This window comes from Lissotriton helveticus, chromosome 9 (genome assembly GCF_964261635.1).
Source record: "Lissotriton helveticus chromosome 9, aLisHel1.1, whole genome shotgun sequence".
Taxonomy (NCBI): Eukaryota; Metazoa; Chordata; class Amphibia; order Caudata; family Salamandridae; genus Lissotriton; species Lissotriton helveticus.
Window position 1 is genome coordinate 663921006 of NC_136070.1, and position 21788 is coordinate 663942793.

General features: G+C 48.1%; 1 protein-coding gene across 1 annotated transcript in view; it reads right to left on the reverse strand.

Annotated features, from left to right (window-relative positions):
* SF3B2 (splicing factor 3b subunit 2) overlaps positions 1–21788 on the reverse strand; it is a 374355-nt gene that overhangs the window by 164925 nt on the left and 187642 nt on the right. Inside the window, exons 11-12 of the mRNA XM_078660758.1 lie at positions 20048–20128; positions 19085–19312 (exon numbers count right to left, since the gene is read on the reverse strand). Coding sequence (XP_078516884.1) covers positions 19085–19312; positions 20048–20128 — 309 coding nt within the window. The remainder of the gene's footprint in view (positions 1–19084; positions 19313–20047; positions 20129–21788) is intronic.

Here is a 21788-nt window from a genome sequence, read left to right on the forward strand (position 1 = left end):
ATAAATACAGATAAAGGAAAACTTGTTTTCCGTCTGTATTTATATGTAAAAATTCATTTAAACGGAAATCCGGGAGCCCTAATCATAATGTACATTCTGTGTAGGAGGAGGGAAGAAACAGAGGCTCACCTTATTTAAAAAGATTACGCAGCACTGCTTGCCTCACGGCTGTGTCTGCATTGTCTGCAGCTTCCAGAGAGTAATGCTTGGTAAAGGCGTGTCTGCTGGAACATGTTGCAGCTCTACAAATTTGGTGTAGAGGCACACTGGCAAAAAGTGCAGCCGAAGAGGAGACTGCTCTGGTAGAGTGTGCCTTGACCGTCATTTGAAGTGTGTTTCCCGCTTGTTGATGACTAAAGGAAATTGTACTAGATATCCATTGTGCAATAGTCTGTTTGATTACTGGATGTCCTCTAGCATCATGCCATAAGCAACAAATACTTGATCAGTTCTTCAAACACTGGCTGTCTTTTGCAGATAAAACTTTAAACACAATTTAACATCTAAAGAGTGCAAAGCCTTTTCAGCCGGCGACTGTGGATTAGGGAAAAAGTCTTTAAGATGACCAGCTCATTTAAGTGGAAATCAGAAGGCACTTTTGGGATAAATGCCGGGTTAGTGCGAAGCACCACTGAGTCCTTGGTAAATTGAAGAAAAGGTGGTTTGATAGTAAGGAGTAGTTTCTGTCCTGTAACTCCAGTTCTGTAGTAGGGGTATCTGTTATAGTCATAATCTAGTGAATAGTCCCGCTCAGGAGCATGGACCCCGGAGCAATCAAAAATAATCTCTTAAGCGGTCTAAAAATGCAGTCCTGCAAAGACACTTGAGAGAATTTTAAGACATATAATGCAGCCTATATCCACAGGCTACACTGTCCAGTACTTCAGCTAGACATTCCACCAAAAACCACAACCAGCACAGCTTGCCAAGTTTTCTTCACAGAGAAAAACTTCCCCTTTTACCAGAAAAGCCTCAGGAATGATAGAGAGGACAGACAAGCCCCATAGGCTGCTATTATGTGGCTCAAAAAGGGATACTGTGCCTTTAAGAAAACTTTCTAGAACTTTCTCAGTATCCCAGAATGCCATGCAGGTCCAATTTACTTTCAGTTCTTTTTGAAGGCGTATAACGCCAGACCTGTAGCATTCCGAACATAAACATTTGTCTCCACCGGGGAGGAGGGCGGGCGCTTATGACTATAACAGAGATACCCCTACTACAGAACTGGAGTTACAGGACAGAAACTACTCCTTCTGTAGTAGGGGATCTCTGTGTATAGTCATAATCTAGTGAATAGAATGGCAAGCCCATCCCCACACAAAAGCGGCGGTGGAGAGAAAGTACACCACTACTGTGCGAACAGATTTCGCAGCGAAGCCTGCCCAACCTGAGCATCTGCCCTAGCATCAGAGTCCAGAGAGTAATGCTTAGCAAAGGTATGGACCGACTTCCACGTGGCAGATTTTTGCAATGGGAACATTACGTAGTAAAGCAGTCGTGGCAGCTTTGCCCCTGGTGGAATGAGCCTTAGGTTTACCCCCTAAGGTCTTATTAGCCTTTAGATAATACAATTGAATACAGGACACAATCCACCTCGAAATGGACTGTTTAGAGGTAGCAAGACCTGTCCTGACTGACCCATAGTTGATAAACAATTGGTCCGACCTACGAATATCCTTGGTTTTATCCAGATAAAATTCCAACACCCTCCTGACATCCAGGGAATGTAGAGACCTTTCCGCTGGAGAAGAAGGATTATGAAAAAACGTAGGCAAAGTTATGGTCTGGTTAACATGGAAATCAGAAATAACCTTGGGAAGAAATTTAGGGTGAGTATGCATAACAACCTTAGCAGCATGAAATACAGTATAAGGTTCTTGGCAACACAACGCCTGAATTTCACTCACCCTGCGGGCCGATGGAATGGCCACGAGGAACGCCGCCTTCCAGGACAGGTCCTGCAGCGAAGCCTTATGAATAGGTTCAAAAGGTTCCTTCATCAATCTGGACAGCACCACATTCAATTCCCATGAAGGCGAAGGACGCCGGACAGGAGGAAACACTTTCTTCAAGCCTTCCAAAAAATCTTTGATCACAGGGATCTGGAAGAAGGAGGTCTGTGAAGGACATTTCCTGTAGGCAGTAAGCGCGGCGAGATGAACCTTAATGGAATGACAGTTAAGGCCAGCCTGCGCCAAATGTAAAAGGTATGGAAGGATGACATCTTCCTTACATGTCGTCGGATCATAGTTCTTGGACTTGCACCAGATGCAAAATCTCTTCCACTTGTATAGGAGGTCCTAGTGGAAGGTCTCTTGGCCTCCTTCAGTATGTCCATACAATCTGCAGGGAGATTCAAATGGCCATATTGCACTATCTCAGGAGCCATGCCGTCAAACTCAAAGACGAGAGGTTGGGGTGCACCATCTGCCCCCCGAACTTCGTGAGAAGGTCCTGCCGGCACGGCAGCCGAATGTGAGGAAGGAGAGACCGGTGAAGCAGGTCCGTGAACCACCACTGCCTGGGCCACTCTGGGGCAATCAAGATCATCCGCGCCCTAGACTGGGCTAGTTTGATGAGCACCGCCAGAATCAGGGGAATGGGTGGAAAAGCGTACAGAAAGCTGTTCGACCAGTCGCTCCATAGCGCATTCCCCAGCGTTCCCTGCTGTAAGTACCTGGATGCGAAGTTTCGGCATTTGCTGTTTTCGGCGGTGGCGAACAGATCCACGTCTGGAGTGCCCCACCTGTCGAAGACGTCTCCGAGTACTTCGTCGTTTATGACCCATTCGTGGTTTTGCTGGATCAGCCTGCTCAGTGCGTCCGCCTGAACATTCTGCACACCTGGCAGATGAGTAGCCGTTATCGTCAGTCCTCTGGCAAGAAGCCAGTGTCAGATCGCCTGCGCCTCCTGCGACAGGGAGCGCGATCTCGAGCCCCCTTGCTTGTTGAGGTAATACATCGTGGTCGTATTGTCCGTCTGTACAAGCAGAGAGTTTGTCTGGAAGGACGGATGAAAGGCCTTCAGTGCCAAGTGAACCGCTCTTAGTTCCAGGAAATTGATATGATACGTCGACTCCGTAGGGGACCACGTCCCTTGTATCTGTAACTCTCCCGAATGCTCCCCCCAGCCGTGGAGAGAGGCATCCGTCACGATGGTCTGAGTGGGAATGTCCTTGTGGAAGGGAACCCCTTTGAGGAGATTCTCCGCTGAACACCACCATTTCAGAGACTGTAGAGCATGCGGAGACAGTCGTGTCTTGTCGTCTCAGTTTCCTCTCCTCTGGTCCCACTGATCCTCCAGACACTCCTGCAGCTGTCTCATGTGTAGCCGCGCGTGTGGTGTGAGGAAGATACAGGAGGTCATCGACCCCAGTAGAGAAGACACCGTCCTCGCTGTCGTAGATGGAGCGGTCAAAAGATCCTGAGCCTTCCGAAGGAGTGATAAACGTCTTTCCTCCGAAGGAGACACGCTTGCAGACAGCGTATTGATGGATGCTCCCAAGTACTGTAGGCATTGGACCGGAGTCGGGACAGACTTGGACATGTTGATGTGCAACCCCAGCTTGTTCAACAGAACGGACGTCTTCTGGAAGTGCGCTTGCGCTTCCTCGAAGGAGGATGCCTTGATCAACCAATCGTCCAGGTACAAGTAGACAAAACACCTTGTTCTTTTTCAGGTGTGCCGCTACCACTGCCATGCATTTGGAAAAGGTCCTGGGCGCTGACTTCAGCCCGAGCGGCAACACTGTGTATTGATAGTGATTGGTGCAGACTTGGAATCGCAGGAACTTCCGGTGTTTCTGTGCAATGGGCACGTGGAAGTATGCATCTTGCAGGTCTATCGCACACAGCCAGTCTCCCCTTTGCAGTTGAGGGTAAATCTGGTGCAAGGACAGCATGCGAAACTTTTCTCTGCGAATCCACTTGTTTGCTTGTCGCAAATCCAGAATAGGCCTGTACTTGTTCTTGTCCTTTTTGCGGACTAGAAAGAACCGTGAGTACAGACCTCTTCCCCTTTGGGACAGAGGGACGTCTTCTATCGCCCTTTTCCTTAACAGGGTATCGGCCGCCGCCTGGAGCTCGCGCAGCTGAAACTGTGAGCAAACCGGTGGTATTGCTGGAGGCGGGCTGATGAACCGAAGACTGTATCCATTGCAAACAATATTCAGCATCCACTTGTCCTGAGTAATTTTTCTCCACTCTGCCAGAAAAATATTGAACGCTTCCCCCCACTGGAGCGGTTAACGGATGACGGGGAAGTAATTGCTCAGGGACTAGACCCGGCCGGGCCTTTGGTCACGGCGGCAGACTGCTGTCCACCCCTGCCCCTCTGACATTTCTGGAAGGGCTTCCTCTGGAACTGTTGCTGCTGTCCAGACTGTTGACCTCGCCCTTTGCCCTGCGCCCAGTACCGTCTCTGGAACGGGTGGTAGGTCTTCTTCTGGTCCTTGGGCTTCTCCAAGCCCACAGCCGTTACAGTCACGGCCTCCGCCTTCATGCGGGCCATCTCATCGTCGGCGTGTTTCCCGAACAGGGTCTCGCTCGAGAAGGGCAGGTTGGCCACCCTCTGCTGGGCTTCAGTGACGTCAATCTGAGCCAAGTGTGGCGCCTCTGATTAACTCCATGGCAGTACCCGTGGGCTGCCAGGAGCGACGAGTCTGCAGCTGCGCTGATCAGCTGGTTGGACACCAGCAATCCCTCATTCAGGATCTCCATGAAATCCTCCTCCTTTTCCCGTGGGAGGAGGTCGGCGAACTGCTGGAGGGACTCCCACAGTGCCCGATCATAGCGCCCCAAAAGTGCCGATGCACTGGCAGCCTTCATAGAGGTAGCGGCCGTCCCGCACACCTTCCTGCCCGCTGAATCCAACCAGCGACTCTCCTTGTCCGGAGGCACATTGGAGGACGGGGTGGTGGCGTGTTGCTTCCTCGCCGCGGTCACAATTACGGAATCCGGGGTTGGATCCAATCGGAGGAAAGCCGGGTCCACCTCAGGAGCTTTGTACTTCTTTAGTAGCCTGGAGGGGGTGCTTTCGTCACCGCCGGAGTGAGGAAGAGCTTCATGGCGGGCTCCACTAAGCCAGGCACCAAGGGCAACAGAGGCCTAGATAGGTGTTTCTTGTGGAGAGTTTCGAATATTACAGAGGTCGTAGGTGTGGGCACAGTCAGTTGGATGCCCAGCTTGGCCGCACCCCTCAGCAAGACTTCCTGAAAGGAGACCACGTCGTCCACAGGGGATACCCTCGTCAGAGGGGATTCTGATAGCGTTGGGGAATAATCCCTTGCCCTGGACGAATCAGTGCTGTACTTAGACCGAACCTTCTTTCGGTGTCGTCTGGATCTCGTCGAGGAGCGCCGGCGACTCCTTGATCTTCCTCTCCGTCCGGAGCAAGATCTGTGTCTTCTAGGTTTTGGGCGTTCCGCGGGTGCTTACGGCGAGACCTGCGGTGGCGGCCTGACCAGGGACCTCGGCCGAGGTGCCCCCTTAGGCGGCGTAGGGAGGTGCGTCAATGAAACCGACCTCGGAGGCCGTGGCGATGCATGTGGAGGCACAGGAGGAGGTGGTGGCGGAGGAGTGAGCGGAGGCGGCTCCTTCGGCAGTGGAGGAGGAGGAGGGGACTTCGGCTTGGGAGGAGAGTACACCACAGAGTACACCGAGCCCGGTGACTCCCTCATCTTCTTCCTCGGTGTAGGCGATCGAGAGGCAGCGCCCCCTGTCGGTGACCGACTTCGCCGTCGTGCCCCTGAAGATCTAGAAGGACTCCTGGCTCCAGAATGCCTTCTGGAGGATGATCTCTTCCTCTTAGGCGCCGAGCGCCTCTTCGGCATCGAAGAACACCTCCTTGACGTCGACGAACGACGCGACGTCCTATGCCTCGACGGCGGGCTTCGCCGCCTCGACGCTGAAGATCTGCGCCTTGACGTTGAACCCCTCCTTCTCGACACTGATCGTCGAGTCGACGTCGAGGGCGAACGGCGGTCTCGCCTCGACAGCGAGCGCCGAGTCGACGCCGAGGGTGAACGGCGGTGTCGCCTCGACGGCGAGCGCAGACTGGAATCCTCACGACGTCGACGTCGATGATGATGACGTCGATGATGTCTTCGGCGGCGTCCTCGACGGCGGTCTCGTCAGTCCCCTCGACGCCAAACGTCGACTCGACCCAGAGCCCTGGGGAGACGGGGAGCAGACCGCCGTCATGCCTCTCGAAGCAGTCGTCGACGGTATCGACGTCGACGAACGGCGACGCTTTCTGGCCTTCTTGACGCTGGGGAGCCCCCAGAGGCCTCAGGATGGGCAGAGGAAGCAGATCCAGCCTGCCCAGACCCACCTTGACTCTGCAGCCTTCGTTCTTCCAGTCCTTGGAGCCTGATCTTCTTTCTGTCTCTCAGGGTCCTGGAGGAGAAGGTCTGGCAAATCTCACACTTCTCAGGAAGATGAGTAGAAGGAAGGTACAGGATACACACAGAGTGTGGGTCCGACTTGGCCTTCTTCCTCGAGCACTCCGGGCATTTATCAAATAATGCAGGCATTTTTGATAAAAACTGCTCAGAACACTAGAAGAGGAAGAGGGCACCAAAACACGTTGAGTGTAGACACTCACACACTTAAAAAGTGCAGAAAATTCTATAATAAACCCAAAAAGGGAGAGCTCAATGCTCCAGGGTCCTGCTACAGCAGCCGGAAAAAAGAACTGAAAGTAAATGGGACCTGCAGGGCATTCTGGGATACTGAGAAAGTTCTAGAAAGTTTTCTTAAAGGCACGGTATTTGAATTTGAATTTAAAAGTATTTATTGAGCGCTCGTACACCAGGCGGTTTCATGGCGCCGTTGAGGAGAATGATTCCCGAGTGAAAGGGAAGAATGATTTAGATTTTAAGAGCCTGTGAGAACAAATAAGTTTTTAGGGTGCTGCGGAACTCCAGGTAAGATGATGTTGATCTCATTTGGAGAGGTAGAGAGTTCCAAAATTGCGGAGCAAGGACGGAGAACTTAGTGCCTCCCATTCTGCTCTTCTTGAACCTGGGCACCACCAAAAGGGACAGAGAAGAAGAACGCAATTGTCTGCTGGGGATATAGGGTACGATTTTGGACCTGATAAAAGACGGAGCTGCTCCCGCAAGGGCCTGAAACGTCATACATCCCATCTTAAAAAGGGCCCTTTCTCTAATAGGGAGCCAATGAAGGGATCTTAGGAGGGGAGTAGTGTGGTGTCATTTGGGTAAGCCATATACCAAGCGGGCAGCTTGGTTCTGCACCAGTTGGAGCCGTTGGATTGCGTATGCAGGGGCGCCATTGTACAGGACATTCCCATAATCTAAACGGGAGAGAACCATAGATTTCAAGATCAGTTTAAGGGCTGAGAAAGAGAAAAAACGTGAGATCTTCCGAATGGTGCGCAAGGTGAAAAAACAAGAAGAAACCACCGTGCTGATCTGAGAGTGTAAAGTGAGTTGGTGGTTAAGAGTGATCCCCAAGGTTTTAACAGAGAGAGAAGGGGAGGGACCAAGAGAAGGGGGCCAGAAAATGGGAGACCAGGGGTTGAGTTTACCGCCAGTGAGGAGGAGCTCGGTCTTGTCAGGGTTGAGCTTGAGATGGTTGAAGCTCATCCAATCCCTGACAAAGACCATCACCGACTGGAAATTATAAATAGAATCAGGGGAATCAGAGAGGTTAAAAATGAGCTGGAGGTAATCAGCGTAATTGAACACCGTGACCTCCATCCTCTGCAGTGCAAAAATGAGCGGAAAGATATATAAGTTAACAAGACAAGCATTGAAAATGCAATAGGTCTCGCAATAGAAAAGTTTAAGATTTTGGTGTGGTAAATGTAAATATTTTTTAATTTTTGTTTATGTTTTACAAATTATAAAAGTATTAATTTTGTTATTTGAAATGCCAATAGCTATACATTTAGCAAATGTTACATCTATGGCATTAGTAAAGGTACATGTTTAGTTTTCCCCTGTCTTACATGTATTGATCTGACAAATCACAATCTTTTAAAAATGTTATAAATAATACGTTTGCAATGCAATAGGGCTCGCATTAGTAAAGTTAGGGGTATTAGTATTGTAAATGACAAATTTTTTATTTATGTTTTTGTTTTGAAAATAACGAAATTAATAACTTTGTCATTTACAATGCCAATAGTGTTAACTTTTGCAAACGTGACACCTATAGCATTTGTAATGCAATATGTGTTGTATTTACATGACTTAGATGTATTAATATTAAAAATAACAATGGGTTGTATTTTTTCCAATATTTAATACTTAAATAAAAGTTATTGTCATTTCTAATTGCAATAGCTTAAACTTTTGCAAATAACTTTTTGGAAGATTATGTTTAGTGTATTTTATTGTGATGAAAATACAAGAACAGAAGTGAAATATTAACATTTTTTTGTGACATTTGTAATAAAGTTTGAAACATTGAGAGAACATATTTGAATCAGTTGTTGTTGAATGGTTGCACAGATTGATGCTGTGGTGGCTCTGAATGATGTTGTGGCGGCGACGAGTGATGCTGTGGCGTTCAGTGATGCTGTGGTAGCGCATAGTGGGTGAGGGATGGAGTGTGGGCGAGGGATGCAGTGTGGGGCGGGGGAGGGAAGGAGTGTGGGGCAGGGGAGGGATGGAGTGTGGGGCGGGGGAGGGATGGAGTGTGGGGCGGGGGAGGGATGGAGTGTGGGGCGGAGGAGGGATGGGGTGTGGGGCGGGGGAGGGATGGAGTGTGGGGCGGGGGAGGGATGGAGTGTGGGGCGGGGAGGGATGGATGGAGTCGGGGGATGGATGGATGGAGTGGGGGGATGGATGGATGGAGTGGGGGTATGGATGGATAGAGTGGGGGGATGGATGGATGGATGGATGGAGTGGGGGGATGGATGGATGGATGGAGTGAGATGGATGGATGGAGTGGGGGGGATGGATGGATGGAGTGGGATGGATGGATGGATGGAGTGGGGTGGATGGATGGATGGGGTGGGATGGATGGATGGATGGATGGAGTGGGGGGATGGATGGATGGAGTGAGATGGATGGATGGAGTGGGGGGATGGATGGATGGAGTGGGGGGATGGATGGATGGATGGATTGGGGGGATGGATGGATGGATGGAGTGGGGTGGATAGATGGATGGATAGAGTGGGATGGATGGATGGGTGGAGTGGGATGGATGGATGCAGTGGGATGGATGGATGGATGGATGGATGGATGGAGTGGGATGGATGATGGATGGTTGGAGTGGGGGGATGGATGGATGGATGGAGTGGGGGGGTGGATGGATGGATGGAGTGGGGGGGTGGATGGATGGATGGAGTGGGGGATGGATGGATGGAGTGGGATGGATAGATGGAGTGGGGGGATGGATGGATGGAGTGGGGGGATGGATGGATGGATGGATAGAGTGGGGGGATGGATGGATAGAGTGGAGTGGGGGGATGGATGGATGGAGTGGGGGGATGGATGGATGGATGGATGGATAGAGTGGGGGGATGGATGGATAGAGTGGGGGGATGGATGGATGGAGTGGGGGGATGGATGGATGATGGATGGAGTGGGGGGTGGATGGATGGAGTGGGATGGATGGGTGGAGTGGGATGGATGGAGTGGGGGGGTGGATGAAATGGGGGGGATGGATGGATGGAGTGGGGGGGATGGATGGATGGATGGATGGAGTGGGGGAGCCGAAGGCAAGAAAAAAACGAGTGCAATCAGGGGAGCAGAAGGCAAGAAAATGAGTGCCTTCAGAGGAGCAGAAGGCACGAAAAACGAGTACAATCAGAGGAGAAGAAGGCACAAAAAATAGAAGAAATGGAGAAGCATGGGGAGTGGGCAGGAAAGAGATGGGGGTGAGAGGATAAAGAGTTGGATAGAAGGACCAGGAGAAAAGGATGGAAGGTGGTGAAAGGAGGGTGGATGAGATAAGGGCGAGGATGTAGGTGGAAGAGACAGACTCAAAAGAGATGGGAGTGGAAAGAGACTATAGAGGAAAAGGAGGCTGGAGAGGAGAGGAGCAAGAAAGAGATCAGGGGGGAGGGGGCAGGGAGGCCAGAGGAGCTGTGAAGCATCCAGACTGTCCTGAAGAAAATAAGGTGCGAGGTCGAGGTGAGGCCAGAAAGAGATGAGAAGGGCGGATGGAGAGGGGAGAGAGGAGGTGAACATATGGCGGTGGGAACGGAAACATGCTAGAAATGACGAGCAGGGAGAGAATAAAACAGATGTGGGGAAGAGAAGGGGTTTACGCAGGAAGAGGGGAAGTAGGACGCTGCAAGGCGAGGAAAGAACATCGTAAGATGAGAAAGAGGGGTGGGGAGAACAGAAGGAGATGAGGACGGATAAGCATAGGGAGAGAAAATAAAGAAAATGAGGCAAGAGTGGAGAAGATAACGAGATACAGAAGAGACGATGGCGGAGGGGACGAAAACAATGAGATAAGGATGAGAGGATGGGAAGGAGGCTGGAGAAGTGAAGGGCATGGAGGGCGGGAGAAGGGTGAGGGAGCGAGCATAGGAAGGAGGAGGGAAAAAGATTCTGAGGGAATAGTGGAGGGGAGAAGAGAAAGGAGAAGCAGAGGGAAGAGAGACAAGAATGAAATGTGGATGCGTAAGAAGGGTAGGAAAGAAAGAGTGACGGGTGAGGACTCTAGGGTGGAATATTGTAAGAAATGGGAGGCAAAGAGAAGTGATGTGAAGAAAATGGATGAGAGAACATTATAAAAGAGAGTGCTGCTCTAGAGGGTACACGAGGAGAGTGAGGACAGGGCATGCAAAGAATGCACCTGAAGATGCTTACAGATGGTGAGAGGGAGCAAAGGGAGGGCTGGGGAAATAATGATGTGGAAGAAGTGAGGCGTAGCCAGAGATTGGGGGCGGGGGGGGGGGTAGAGGAGTAGGTGCAATGGAATGGTGAGGGGAAGTGGCATAGCGGAAGGAGTGAAGGAGCACGAGAGACTGCGCAGAGAGGTCAAGAGAGTGACGTGTGTGGTGGTGTGCATCAGGAGGCACTGGGACAAAGGCAGTCAGAGAACAAGTGAAAAGAGACAGGCCACGTGGAGTAAGAGACAGCAAAGTGGAGAGGGTGGTCACAGGATTAGAAGCAGCCCAGGTAGAAATGTGGGGAAAGAAGTGAGCCGCGGAAGGACTGCATGGTGCACGCGGGAAGGAGGGGAGGAACAAGGGAGGGGAAGGACACCTTCGGGTAATGTTTGCGCTATATAAAAGCGCATTAAATAAATAAGTAAATGAAGTCCGCTTTAGGAATTGTAAAATTCCTGGAGTCCAGTTTGTTTTGCTCTCTGCCGTCAAGTATTTTCAGTAGAGCAAGGAGTACGATTACAAACATGAACATTACGAACCTCCTGGAAAGTAAAGATACTTGCTTTGGCTGCAATAAATGTGCTGGTTTGTAGAGAGGATTCCTGTAAACAACAAGCTCTTGGCATTGCTGTGATTAGGGGGGGGCGGAGAAATGCGGCTCGGGAGCAAATGGGGGGAGGGGGCAGGGAGGCCAGAGGAGCTGTGAAGCATCCAGACTGTCCTGAAGAAAATAAGGTGCGAGGTGAGGCCAGAAAGAGATGAGAAGGGCGGATGGAGAGGGGGGAGAGGAGGTGAACATATGGCGGTGGGGACGGAAACATGCTAGAAATGACGAGCAGGGAGAGAATACAAGCCTTTCACCGTAACACGGCTGGCAGGGGAGGGGGCGGAGAGGGGAGAGGTGCGACACGGCAGTAGGAGGAGGAGGGGGGAGGAGAGTAGGGGAGGCACGGCCTAGCGGCAGGCAGGCAGGGGAGGAGAGGAGGAGGGGGGAGGAGAGTAGGGGAGGCACGGCCTAGCGGCCGTGCAATCAAGTAGTGAGGGGGCGGAGCTGGGGGAGGCTGTGAGAGAGAGTAGGCAAGGCAGGCGGCTGGGGGCATGTGCACGCGCTTTTAAGCTCAATGCACATGCGCATTGAGCTTAAAAGTCACGGGCACTGCAAGGAATCGCCACGATTCCTTGCAAGTTAGATAAAGTCTGGATGAGCCCCTATAGTCTCGCTTGCTCGATGCGCATGCGCATCGACAGGCGAGACCTAAAAAGGAGGGGGGAGAGAGAAGATCCCCGAGGGACACCCCATTGAACTTTGCGAGCCACATAATAGCAGCCTATGGGGCTTGTCTGTCCTCCCCTTCCTCTCTATCATTCCTGAGGCTTTTCTGGTATAAGGGGTATTTTTTCTCTGTGAAGAAAATTTGGCAAGCTGTGCTGGTTGTGGTTTTTGGTAGAATGTGGAATGTCTAGCTGAAGTACTGGACATTGTAGCCTGTGGATATAGGCTGTATTACATGTCTTTAAATTCTCTCTTAAGTGTCTTTGCAGGACTGCATTTTTAGACAGCTTAAGAGATTATTTTTGATTGCTCATGAGCGTGACTATTCACTAGATTATGACTATACACAGAGATCCCCTACTACAGAAAAGCCAGTATGTCGCTGACTCGTCGAGCAGAAGAGCCAGAAGCAATGAAATTTCCCAAGAGACACATTTGAGATCAGCCCTATGAATGGGCTCGAATGAGGACTTCATGAGTTGAGCCAACACAACGTTTAACCCCTTCGACGCTCATGACGAGCCCAGCTCGTCATGGAGTTTCCATTGACTTCAATGGAAATTACATTCAAAGCCATAAAACACCTTAGCATCCAAGTGGTTAAATGCCAAGGCGGAGGTGGACGTCGAATAGGTGGGAACATTCAAAATAAACCCTTGAAGAATTGTTGTATTATTCTGGAAGAATAAAGAGAGTTGGAACAATCCTGTCGGAATCTGGAAACTGCAGCCAGAAAAACCTTAAGGGTAACTAACGTGAGACAGCCCAGATTTTGCCAATTGCAAGAAAAAAGGCAAAGTTGATCTAGCGTAAAATGAATCGGGTGAACATTTGAGGCTTCACACCAAAGGCAAAACCGTTTCCACTTAAGTTTGTAGGTCTTGATAGTGGAAGGTGCCCTGGCGTTAGCAAGGACCTCCCTGCAGCCTGAAGGAATCACTAAGTTGGCAAACTCATAGTGTTCAGGCGCCAAGCTGCCAATTAAAGAGATTGTGGATCCGGATGGCAGACTTGTCCTTGGTCTATCGCCAGAAGCTCCGGAATTGGACAAAGCACAATCGGATCGCCCTCTGACAGTAGGAGCAGCTCTGAAAAACAAATCTGGTGAGGCCATCTGGGGGCTATGAGAAGAATGAGACATGGCTCCCTCCGCATTTTCCGAAGCACCCTTGGGACTAGAGGAATCTTCGGAAAAGCGTAAGCATACATTTTTGACCAGTTCATCAAAAAGGCATTCCCGTACGACCCTGGTTGGGGAAGCCAGCTTGCGTAAAATGGGCATTTGCAGTTCCGACTGGTTGCAAATAAATCCAGATTGGGCCGTCCACGCAGCTGAAAGATGTTGTACAGCATTGGTTGATGAAGTTCCCACTCGTGGCTGGACAAGATTGACCTGCTCAGGGAGTCCGCTAAAATGTTGGACACTCCCAGAACATGAACAGCTGTTATTTGCTGCTGAATCGCCCAGTTCCAAATCTGCTGGGCTTGTAGGGACAGCCAAGTGGACCTTGTGCCTCCTTGTTTGCTCATATAATGCATGCTTATCGTGTTGTCCGTCCTGATGAACACTGAAGCTCTTTGAAGAAGAGTGCAAAAAGATTTTAGCACCAGGAATATCGCCAGTAGTTCCAAAAGGTTTGCGCGCCAAGTTTGTTGCTGAGCATCCCTTTCCCTGGACTGTGAGACCCTGAAGATGCGCGCCCCCTCCCCCATGCCTCGAGGGAAGCGTCTGTTGTAAGTATGAAACTTGGATCCTTCGCTACGAAGGAGCGGCCTACTGAGATGTTTGTCCTGTGAGTCCACCATTGCAATGCTTTGCGCATCCGAGATGTGATGACGATTACATTGTCGAAAGACCCTCCTGAGACCTGTTGCCATTGTTTGTCGATTTCCTCCTGTAAGGGCCTCATTTTGAGATGACAGTTGGGAACTAGAGGGGTGCAGAAAGATGGCATTCCCAGAAGCGACTTGAACTGTTGAACAGAAACGGACTTTCTTGCAAGTAGAAGAGATGCCAGTTTGGAAATTCGCTGTTGCCTTTCATTTGATAAATACATCTTTGCCGTCTGAGTATTTATCATGGCTTCCAAGAAAGTCTGAACATGAGAGGGGGTGAAATGTGACTTTTCCAGATTTATGGACAGGCCCAGTGACTGAAACAGAGACCGGCATATCAAAGTGTGTCTCATTGCAACTGGAAACGACTGCAACTTTATAAGGCAGTCGTCGAGAAAGGCAAATAGTTGGACGCCCACTTGACAAAGGTGTACCGCCACCGGTGCCAAAACCTTGGTGAACACTCGGGGCGCAGAGCTGACGCCAAAAAAAAGGACTTTGAATTGGAAGTCTCTGCCAGCCACTCTGAAGCGCAGGAATTCTCTGTGTCTGGGTAGGACGGGACATGAAAATAGCTTTTGAAGGTCCAGTGTTGTCATGTAATCTCCTTGAGATAGAAATTGAAGTACTTCTTGGAGAGACAACATCCGAAATGATTGCTTTGTGAGGAATTTGTTGAGGGAAAGAAGGTCCAGGATGGGGCGCCAATCCCCCAATTTTTTCTTGATGAGGAAGAATCTTGAATGGAAACCTGCATCCCTTTGTAAGTTTGGAACCACTTTGATCGCTCCTTTTTGTAGCTTGACTTTGATTTGGCATTAGAGTTCTTTCAGGTGAGCAGGAGGAGGACCTCTGGGAGGAGAATTTTGGGAAATTTTACAAATTCTAGGGTGTGTTCTCTGGACACTATGTCCAAAACCCATCGATCTGTAGTGATGGCAGACCAATTTGAGAAGAAATGGGAGATTCGTCCTGAGTTGCTGAGAAGAGTGGTCGGCAGGTGGCGGCTCTCACTGCTTTTTGAGGAATCTCTGCCTCTGTAGGAAGATTTTCCTCTGTACTGTTTATAAGAGGCAGCTGTTGGTTGATGATACGTCTGCTGTTGCTATGAGGAAGACTAACGTTGTTGTCCCGGATAAGATTGGTACTGTCTGTTCTGATTGTAACCTCCTCGAAAGGAAAAGGAGGAACCACGACCCCTCGTGCCACGAAAAGGCTGTTTCTTAAATTGTAAAGTGCGAGATCACGTGCAGCGTCAGTATCTTTTTTATTTGCTTGGAGGGTGTCGTCTATGTGCTGCCCAAAAAGTGATTCGCCGTCGAAAGGCATACTGATAATCTTTGTTTGCACTTCTTGGCGAAAGGAAGTAGCTCTTGACCAGCCCTGCCTTCGGAGGACTGCTGCTCCTGCCAGTTGGCGAAAACCCATGGAAGAGACGTCCACTGCACAATCAATGATCTCGGCAGAGATCCTCTCTCCCTATTGGAGAATCTTTAAAGCTTTGGTTTTAAGAGTCTTCAGGCAACATGTCAATAAAGGGAGAAATGTCCGACCACATTTGCCTATCATAGCGGCCTAGAATGGCAAGGGAATTAGCCGCCCAAGCAGTAGTTGCCGTCATGGTGGTAACAAAATTCCCAATGGCATCAAGGCGTCTGCCCTCTCGATCAGGAGGAGCCATCAAAGGAGAGGAAAGGATTCCTGGCACAACATTGAGCCGCCTGAGAAATGACTGAATCCGGCTTTGGTTGACCAATTAAACAGGCTGGGGAATTGTCTGGTGCCTTGTACTTTGTATCAAAGCACGGCAGAGCTGCAGGAATGGAGGCAGGGGTCTTCATGACTTTCAAACCCTCCTGCCAGATGATATCAATTATAGGAATAGCCTGAACCTATTTCTGTGGCTGACTTTTAAAATCGTATAAAAAACAATCCTTGTCCCTTGAGACCATAGGGAGATATAATCTCTTGGAAGCTCTGTCCAGGAGGACATGAAATCCACCTATATCCACAGGTGGAGAGTCAACAGGAGTAGGAGTGGTACGCGACGGAGTCTGGATTTGATCATTGTCCCACTCAGTAAGTAGGGATCTATCATCAAACTCACCTTCTTCTCTGTCCTCATCAGTTGTATGTGTGTCCTCTATATTTTGAGAAGTCGATGCCAACGGAGAAGCAGGAGGGGGTGGCCCAATGATTGATGAAGGCAGAGGAATAGGCGTCCGAGGGATGGAAGAAGATGGCTCCGAAGGAGGAAAACGACGGTAGTAATCATCCAGCATATGTTGCAAGTTGGAAATGAGTGACAAAGGCATCTGTGCAGAAAGATTTTCAGACTGTGAATGAATATTTGGCTATGAGTAAAAGTCATACTCTTGTTCATCATCTATGTCCTGACACTTAATGAGGTGCTCTGAAGGACTATGAGCAGCCCAAAACCTATCATCCTCTTCTGAATCCTCCTCATTCGCCCCATAATCCGACAGTTGCACTGGAAGATTAGGAGAAGCTTGTATTGCAATAAAAGGTCCATTAAAGAAGGTCTGCGTTGAAGTAAAGAAACCTTCCTTGGTTCTGAAGGCTGCAAGAGAGCTGCTGAAGGCTTCAAAGGCACTACAGGCATCAAACCTGGAGGTGATACCAGAGATTCAGCTGAAGAAGCTGCAGCAGTCGACGGAAGACATACTTGTTCCTCCATTTGCAGAGGTTTCACTGTCGCCGACGAAGCAACCGTCGACTAAGCAGGCGTCGACGGTACCAATAGATCTTTGGAGGATCCCGTTGACGAAGAAGCGCCCATCGACGAAAGTTTCTTCTTTTTCATCATCGACGAAGAGAGAGAGAAACTGAGACCAGCGTCGACAGAGAAGACGTAGACATCACCATAGCAGGTTTAGGCGAAGAGAAAGTAGCAGTCGTAGTTGTGACAACGGAGGACTTAGTCGACGAGCTCGTCGACGAGGTGCCAGTTTGCTGTGGTAAAGGTCTCTCAGACAGAGATTTTGACGCCTGAGACTTAGATCTTGGAGGCGTAGAAGGTGGCGAGTGAACCGTAGGGAGAGCTGGAGTCCCTTTAGATGAGGAAGGCTGGTTTTCACACTTAGAAGAGTGGCGTTTCTTTAGCACCTTAGCCTTAGGAGAGGTCATATCCGCCTCACTAGCCTTTTTCTTAGAGGCAACAGTCTTGAGAGAGGAATCAATCTCCACATCAGATAATGGGCCATCCTTCATCTTGAGCTTCTGTAGCCACAGAAGTAAGTCATCCTTTCTGTCCCTTAATCTTCTTTTGAGGAAAACTCCTACATATTTCACAATCTCTCACCTAATGGTCAGGATGTAGGCATTGGATACACTTTTTGTGTGGGTTCTCAGAGTGAAGTTGCAATTTTCCACAAGACTCACAGTGTCTGAAGAGAGATCTCTATGTAGTAGACATTGTAGAGAAGTTGTAAGCAGAATTCTTGAAGAGAAAAGTTGAAGTACTGAGCAGAGCTCAGGGAGACTCCCTTCAGACGACATGTGGTACAAAATCTGAGGGACTGACCCTTTGAGGAGAAGGTTCTAGAGGGTGCTGACGCCTGATTGGCCTGAGTTTGGACTATATCTAATGACTTGGGCGAGCTAATAAAGTGACGAGTTTTTTCCTATTGATTGCTATGTTACAATACTTCCTATGGCAATTGTTTGGTTTTGATATTGCTATATTTTGTATATATATTGCTATTTTATGTACCATGGGACTCCCACTTCGACGACGAGGAATGATTCAAGCATGTGAATCAAGCATGTGAATCTATGAAAGACGCCAATACTGGAGAATTAAGTTCGCTCTCAGAACTTGTGGAATTCACGCCAGGTATAATCCACAATTTGAAGAGACGATAGAAGCAAAAAAGGTGCTCCCCATGAAAGGTGCTTAGAAATGTTTCTTAGAGTTGTAGTGCAGGTACAGACTACCAGTCAATCTCTGGTTTGGCTATTGCTTATCCCTGGTTTTGCAGCACCACATTACTGCTAACAAAATGAAGTGACAAACGCATTCCCTTCCAGAATTTAATCTCTCAGGGTAGCAAGGATATAGTTAATGCATACTCCAGAGGGTGGAATAGCTTAGAAACTCTGAATACAGAGTAACACCGTAGACAGAACCAAGGAACTTTAATGTTAAATCTGCTTTTTACTTTTAGAAATGAAAAATGGTATGCAGAACAGTATTTGCAGACCTATGTTCTACAGAGAAAATCTAAAGGTACTTGAAGCTTCTGGGTGATGTTACACACCAAACATATAGATTCCTTGCACTTGACATTAAAAATCTACCTTGCTCCTGAATTACAGCCACAATTGTAACCATGTTTGCACCTCCATTCACTGTGCACCCACTGGGCAATCTTGTTACTTTTTTCAGTCTCAGGTACTCCATCTAGTTCTTCCTGATGGAGTAAGTTCTTAACTGACTCCTAAAGCTAACATTCCCATTCCATATCTGGCAAAGCTATAATCTTAGTTTCCTCAAGTTCTGATTTTCGCAAGTTCTCAATGAGTTGCACTTCCTCATCAATGGGGATCGATGCACGTCTCCACAATTTTAAAGTTATCACACTGTCTTTTTTAATTGTAATATTTACTCCAATTGCCTGACTACACCCTCCACTTGTGAGAGTTCCATGTCACCCCTTGCTCCACTTCGTCCATTTTGGATTGAAATCCAAGAATTTTCTCTATCACATTACTAAGGTTTGTGAACATTTAGTTTGCGACGATTCCACAGGGATTCTCATTCCTCTTGGTAGACCTGTTCTTTAATACACACCTCATCTATGGCTCTTTCAGCTTGGGATGGGGCTTGTACTGGAAGGTTTTGGTCAACGGGTGCTGTGCTTTTCCATTGCTTTGAGGGAGGGCCTCAGATGTCAGGAAGGAACGTTTTTGTACATTTCACTTTGGTGTGAGTGTCCTGTACATTTTATTGGTGGTAATATGCCATGGCTAGATACCCTGCAGAAAGCAGTGTGGCTTGCACCCCTTCCCTAATCTCCTCCGGGTAACATTCTCTTGAAACAGGCATCAAATGTCCTATAATTCATTTCTCAGGCAGTACTTTTCCAATACTCTCTCTTTTATCTTTCATTAAACTGTTGTCTATTTTGAGTGTACCTTTTCCTGCAGCGCTTCCCTCATTTCCTGGATTCCAGTACGTCGAATGAACTCGGGCAGCTCAAAGGGTGGCTTCTCAATACCCCTCTTGCCCTGAAGATACTTGCGCTTGAAGCACCAGTGTCGGGGCACAGGGACTGAATTCCGAGCTGCTTTCAGATGAACTAGCAGCTTGGGGTCTTGCGCCGTCACATCATGCATCTCCACCACATCTGGCCGGGCCACCAACTGGGAAGAAATAAACAGAAGCAAAGCCCATTCAGAAACAGCTGAATGGAAAACAACAGATGCACTAGTTCAAGAATGAAACTAAAGATACCTTCTGTTGCTTACAATAATGTGTACATTTCATTTCTCTAATGCCAAGCCCCAAAACCCCCCAAAAAACTTGCAGGACATCACCACTATGTAAGATTGCATCAGTTAAAAATCTGTGAGGTTCGATGTATAAAAGGACACAGCTCAGCTGTCAAGACATCGGCCTGCATGTTGGTGTAAAATGAGAGATAGCTCTTCTGTGTAACACCTGAAGGTTAGCTCTTTTTATGACTCTCCCAGCAATATTGCAACTGTAGAATAAACCCACATATCACGACCAGAATTGGTATTATCAGTGTGGCTTAAGGAGTAACTCTGCCTAAAGCATGTTGAATTGGGATCATGAGAAGTAAACCAGGGTTACAGAAACTGCATTACAGAGGTTTGATTTAGAACCCCAAGACTTGCATAACTTGATACCAATCTACATCCACAGTCCTGTCCAGATAAGTGAACTGTGTTGCTCGCCTATATTTAAGGCATATAGGAGATCACTGGAAAAAAGGTTTAGGCCATTTGTTTTGTGCAATGGCAACAAGATACATGACCATTGGAATAGGTTTTGAAAACACTACTGTACTACTACTACTAAACCTAGAAAACTTCCCAGTAGACCTCTTCCCAGTCCCTGCTACCACTACTCACCTGCTTCAGCTCAGCCACTGTGAAACGGTTCATTCGACGCATCTTTTTCTTGGAAAGTTTGGGAATGTCTGGCTTCTTGTACTATGGACAAGAAAGCAGACCAAAGCACATATTAAAGACAACAGAAGTCCAATAGGTTAATCGCAATTAGTGCCTATTGAAAGCATTTTATCAGGGAAAGGTGTACACTTCATACCAATCAATGCCGTTATACCACAAGCTTTCTAAGAAGGTATATCACAAAATCCATTATAAAAAATACCACAGAAACAAATTAATCCATATGCAAACCTTAACCCCTGCATTCCAAACAATTTCTTCTTTCCTGCTCCAAAACATAATAAAAGGAATATGCTACTTACCAGTATGCATCTGTTCTTGGCATGTAGAGCTGCAGAGTTGTACACTTAGAAATAGATCGCCACCTGGTGTTGGGCTCGGATGATTGCAGGTTGTTGTCTTCTTGGAAGAAGTCTTTGTAGTCACGAGATAGGTGACTCCTCCCTTGGACAATACTGTGCCTGGTCATCGACTCAATCCTCAGATTGTTTTTCGCCATGATGGGAAATGATGGAGTTAGTAGAAGTAAAGAGAAAGGATGTCCATGCGTGTGCATCTAAGTAAGATGAGTACTGGAACGGATACAAGTTCCGGGTAGGCGGGAAGGCGTGACAGCTCTGCAGCTCTACATGCCAAGAACAGATGCATACTGGTAAGTAGCATATTCCGTTCGAGGCATATGAGTTGCAGATTCTACACTTAGCAACGATTTTGCAGCAGTGTCTCCCCTAGCGGTGGTCGCTTGTATCCGTTGCATCATACTGAAATAGTGTTTTAAGGACAGCTTGGCCTACTGCAGCTTGCTGCTTGGCTTGCACATCAACACAATAGTGTTTAGTGAAGGTGTGTATGGTAGACCATGTTGCTGCCTTGCATATGTCCTCTAGTGGTATGTTTCCTAAGAAAGCCATAGAGGCTCCTAGTTTGCGAGTGGAGTGCGCTCTAGGAGGAACTGTTAGTGTACGTTTAGCTTTTTGATAGCATATTTGAATACACTTTACAATCCATCTGGCAATTCCTCCTTTAAAGATGGGATTGCCTTTGTGTGGGGAAGAGAAAGATACAAATAGTTGTGTTGTCTTTCTGAAGGATTTAGTCCTGTCTGTGTAGTATAAAAGAGCTCTTCTAACATCTAAGGTGTGTAAAGCCCTTTCCGCAACAGAGTCTGGTTTTTGAAAAAACACTGTAACTCTACTGATTGGTTAAGGTGAAAAGGAGTAATCACTTTTGGCAGGAATTTAGGATTGGGTCTAAGAACCACTTTGTTAGGGTGTAGACTGAAAAAAAGGTTCTTCTATTGTGAATGCTTGTATTTCACTCACTCTTCTGAGAGAGGTGATGGCAACAAGGAAGGCAGTTTTCCATGTTAGGAATTGCAGTTCACACTTGTGTAAAGGCTCAAAAGGGGGACCCATAAGTCGTGTAAGGACCACGTTTAGGTTCCATACTGGTGCAGGTGGTAACCTAGGTGGGATTATTCGTTTTAATCCTTCCATAAATGCTTTTATTGCAGGTACTCTAAAGAGAGATAGATGCTGTCTATTTTGTAAATAGGCTGCAATTGTTGCTAGATGCAGTCGTATGGAAGAATAAGCCAAGTTGGACCTTTGTAGGTGTAGAAGGTAGCAAATAATATTTTGGATGGAAACATCCAATGGATCAATGTGATTGTTGTTACAGT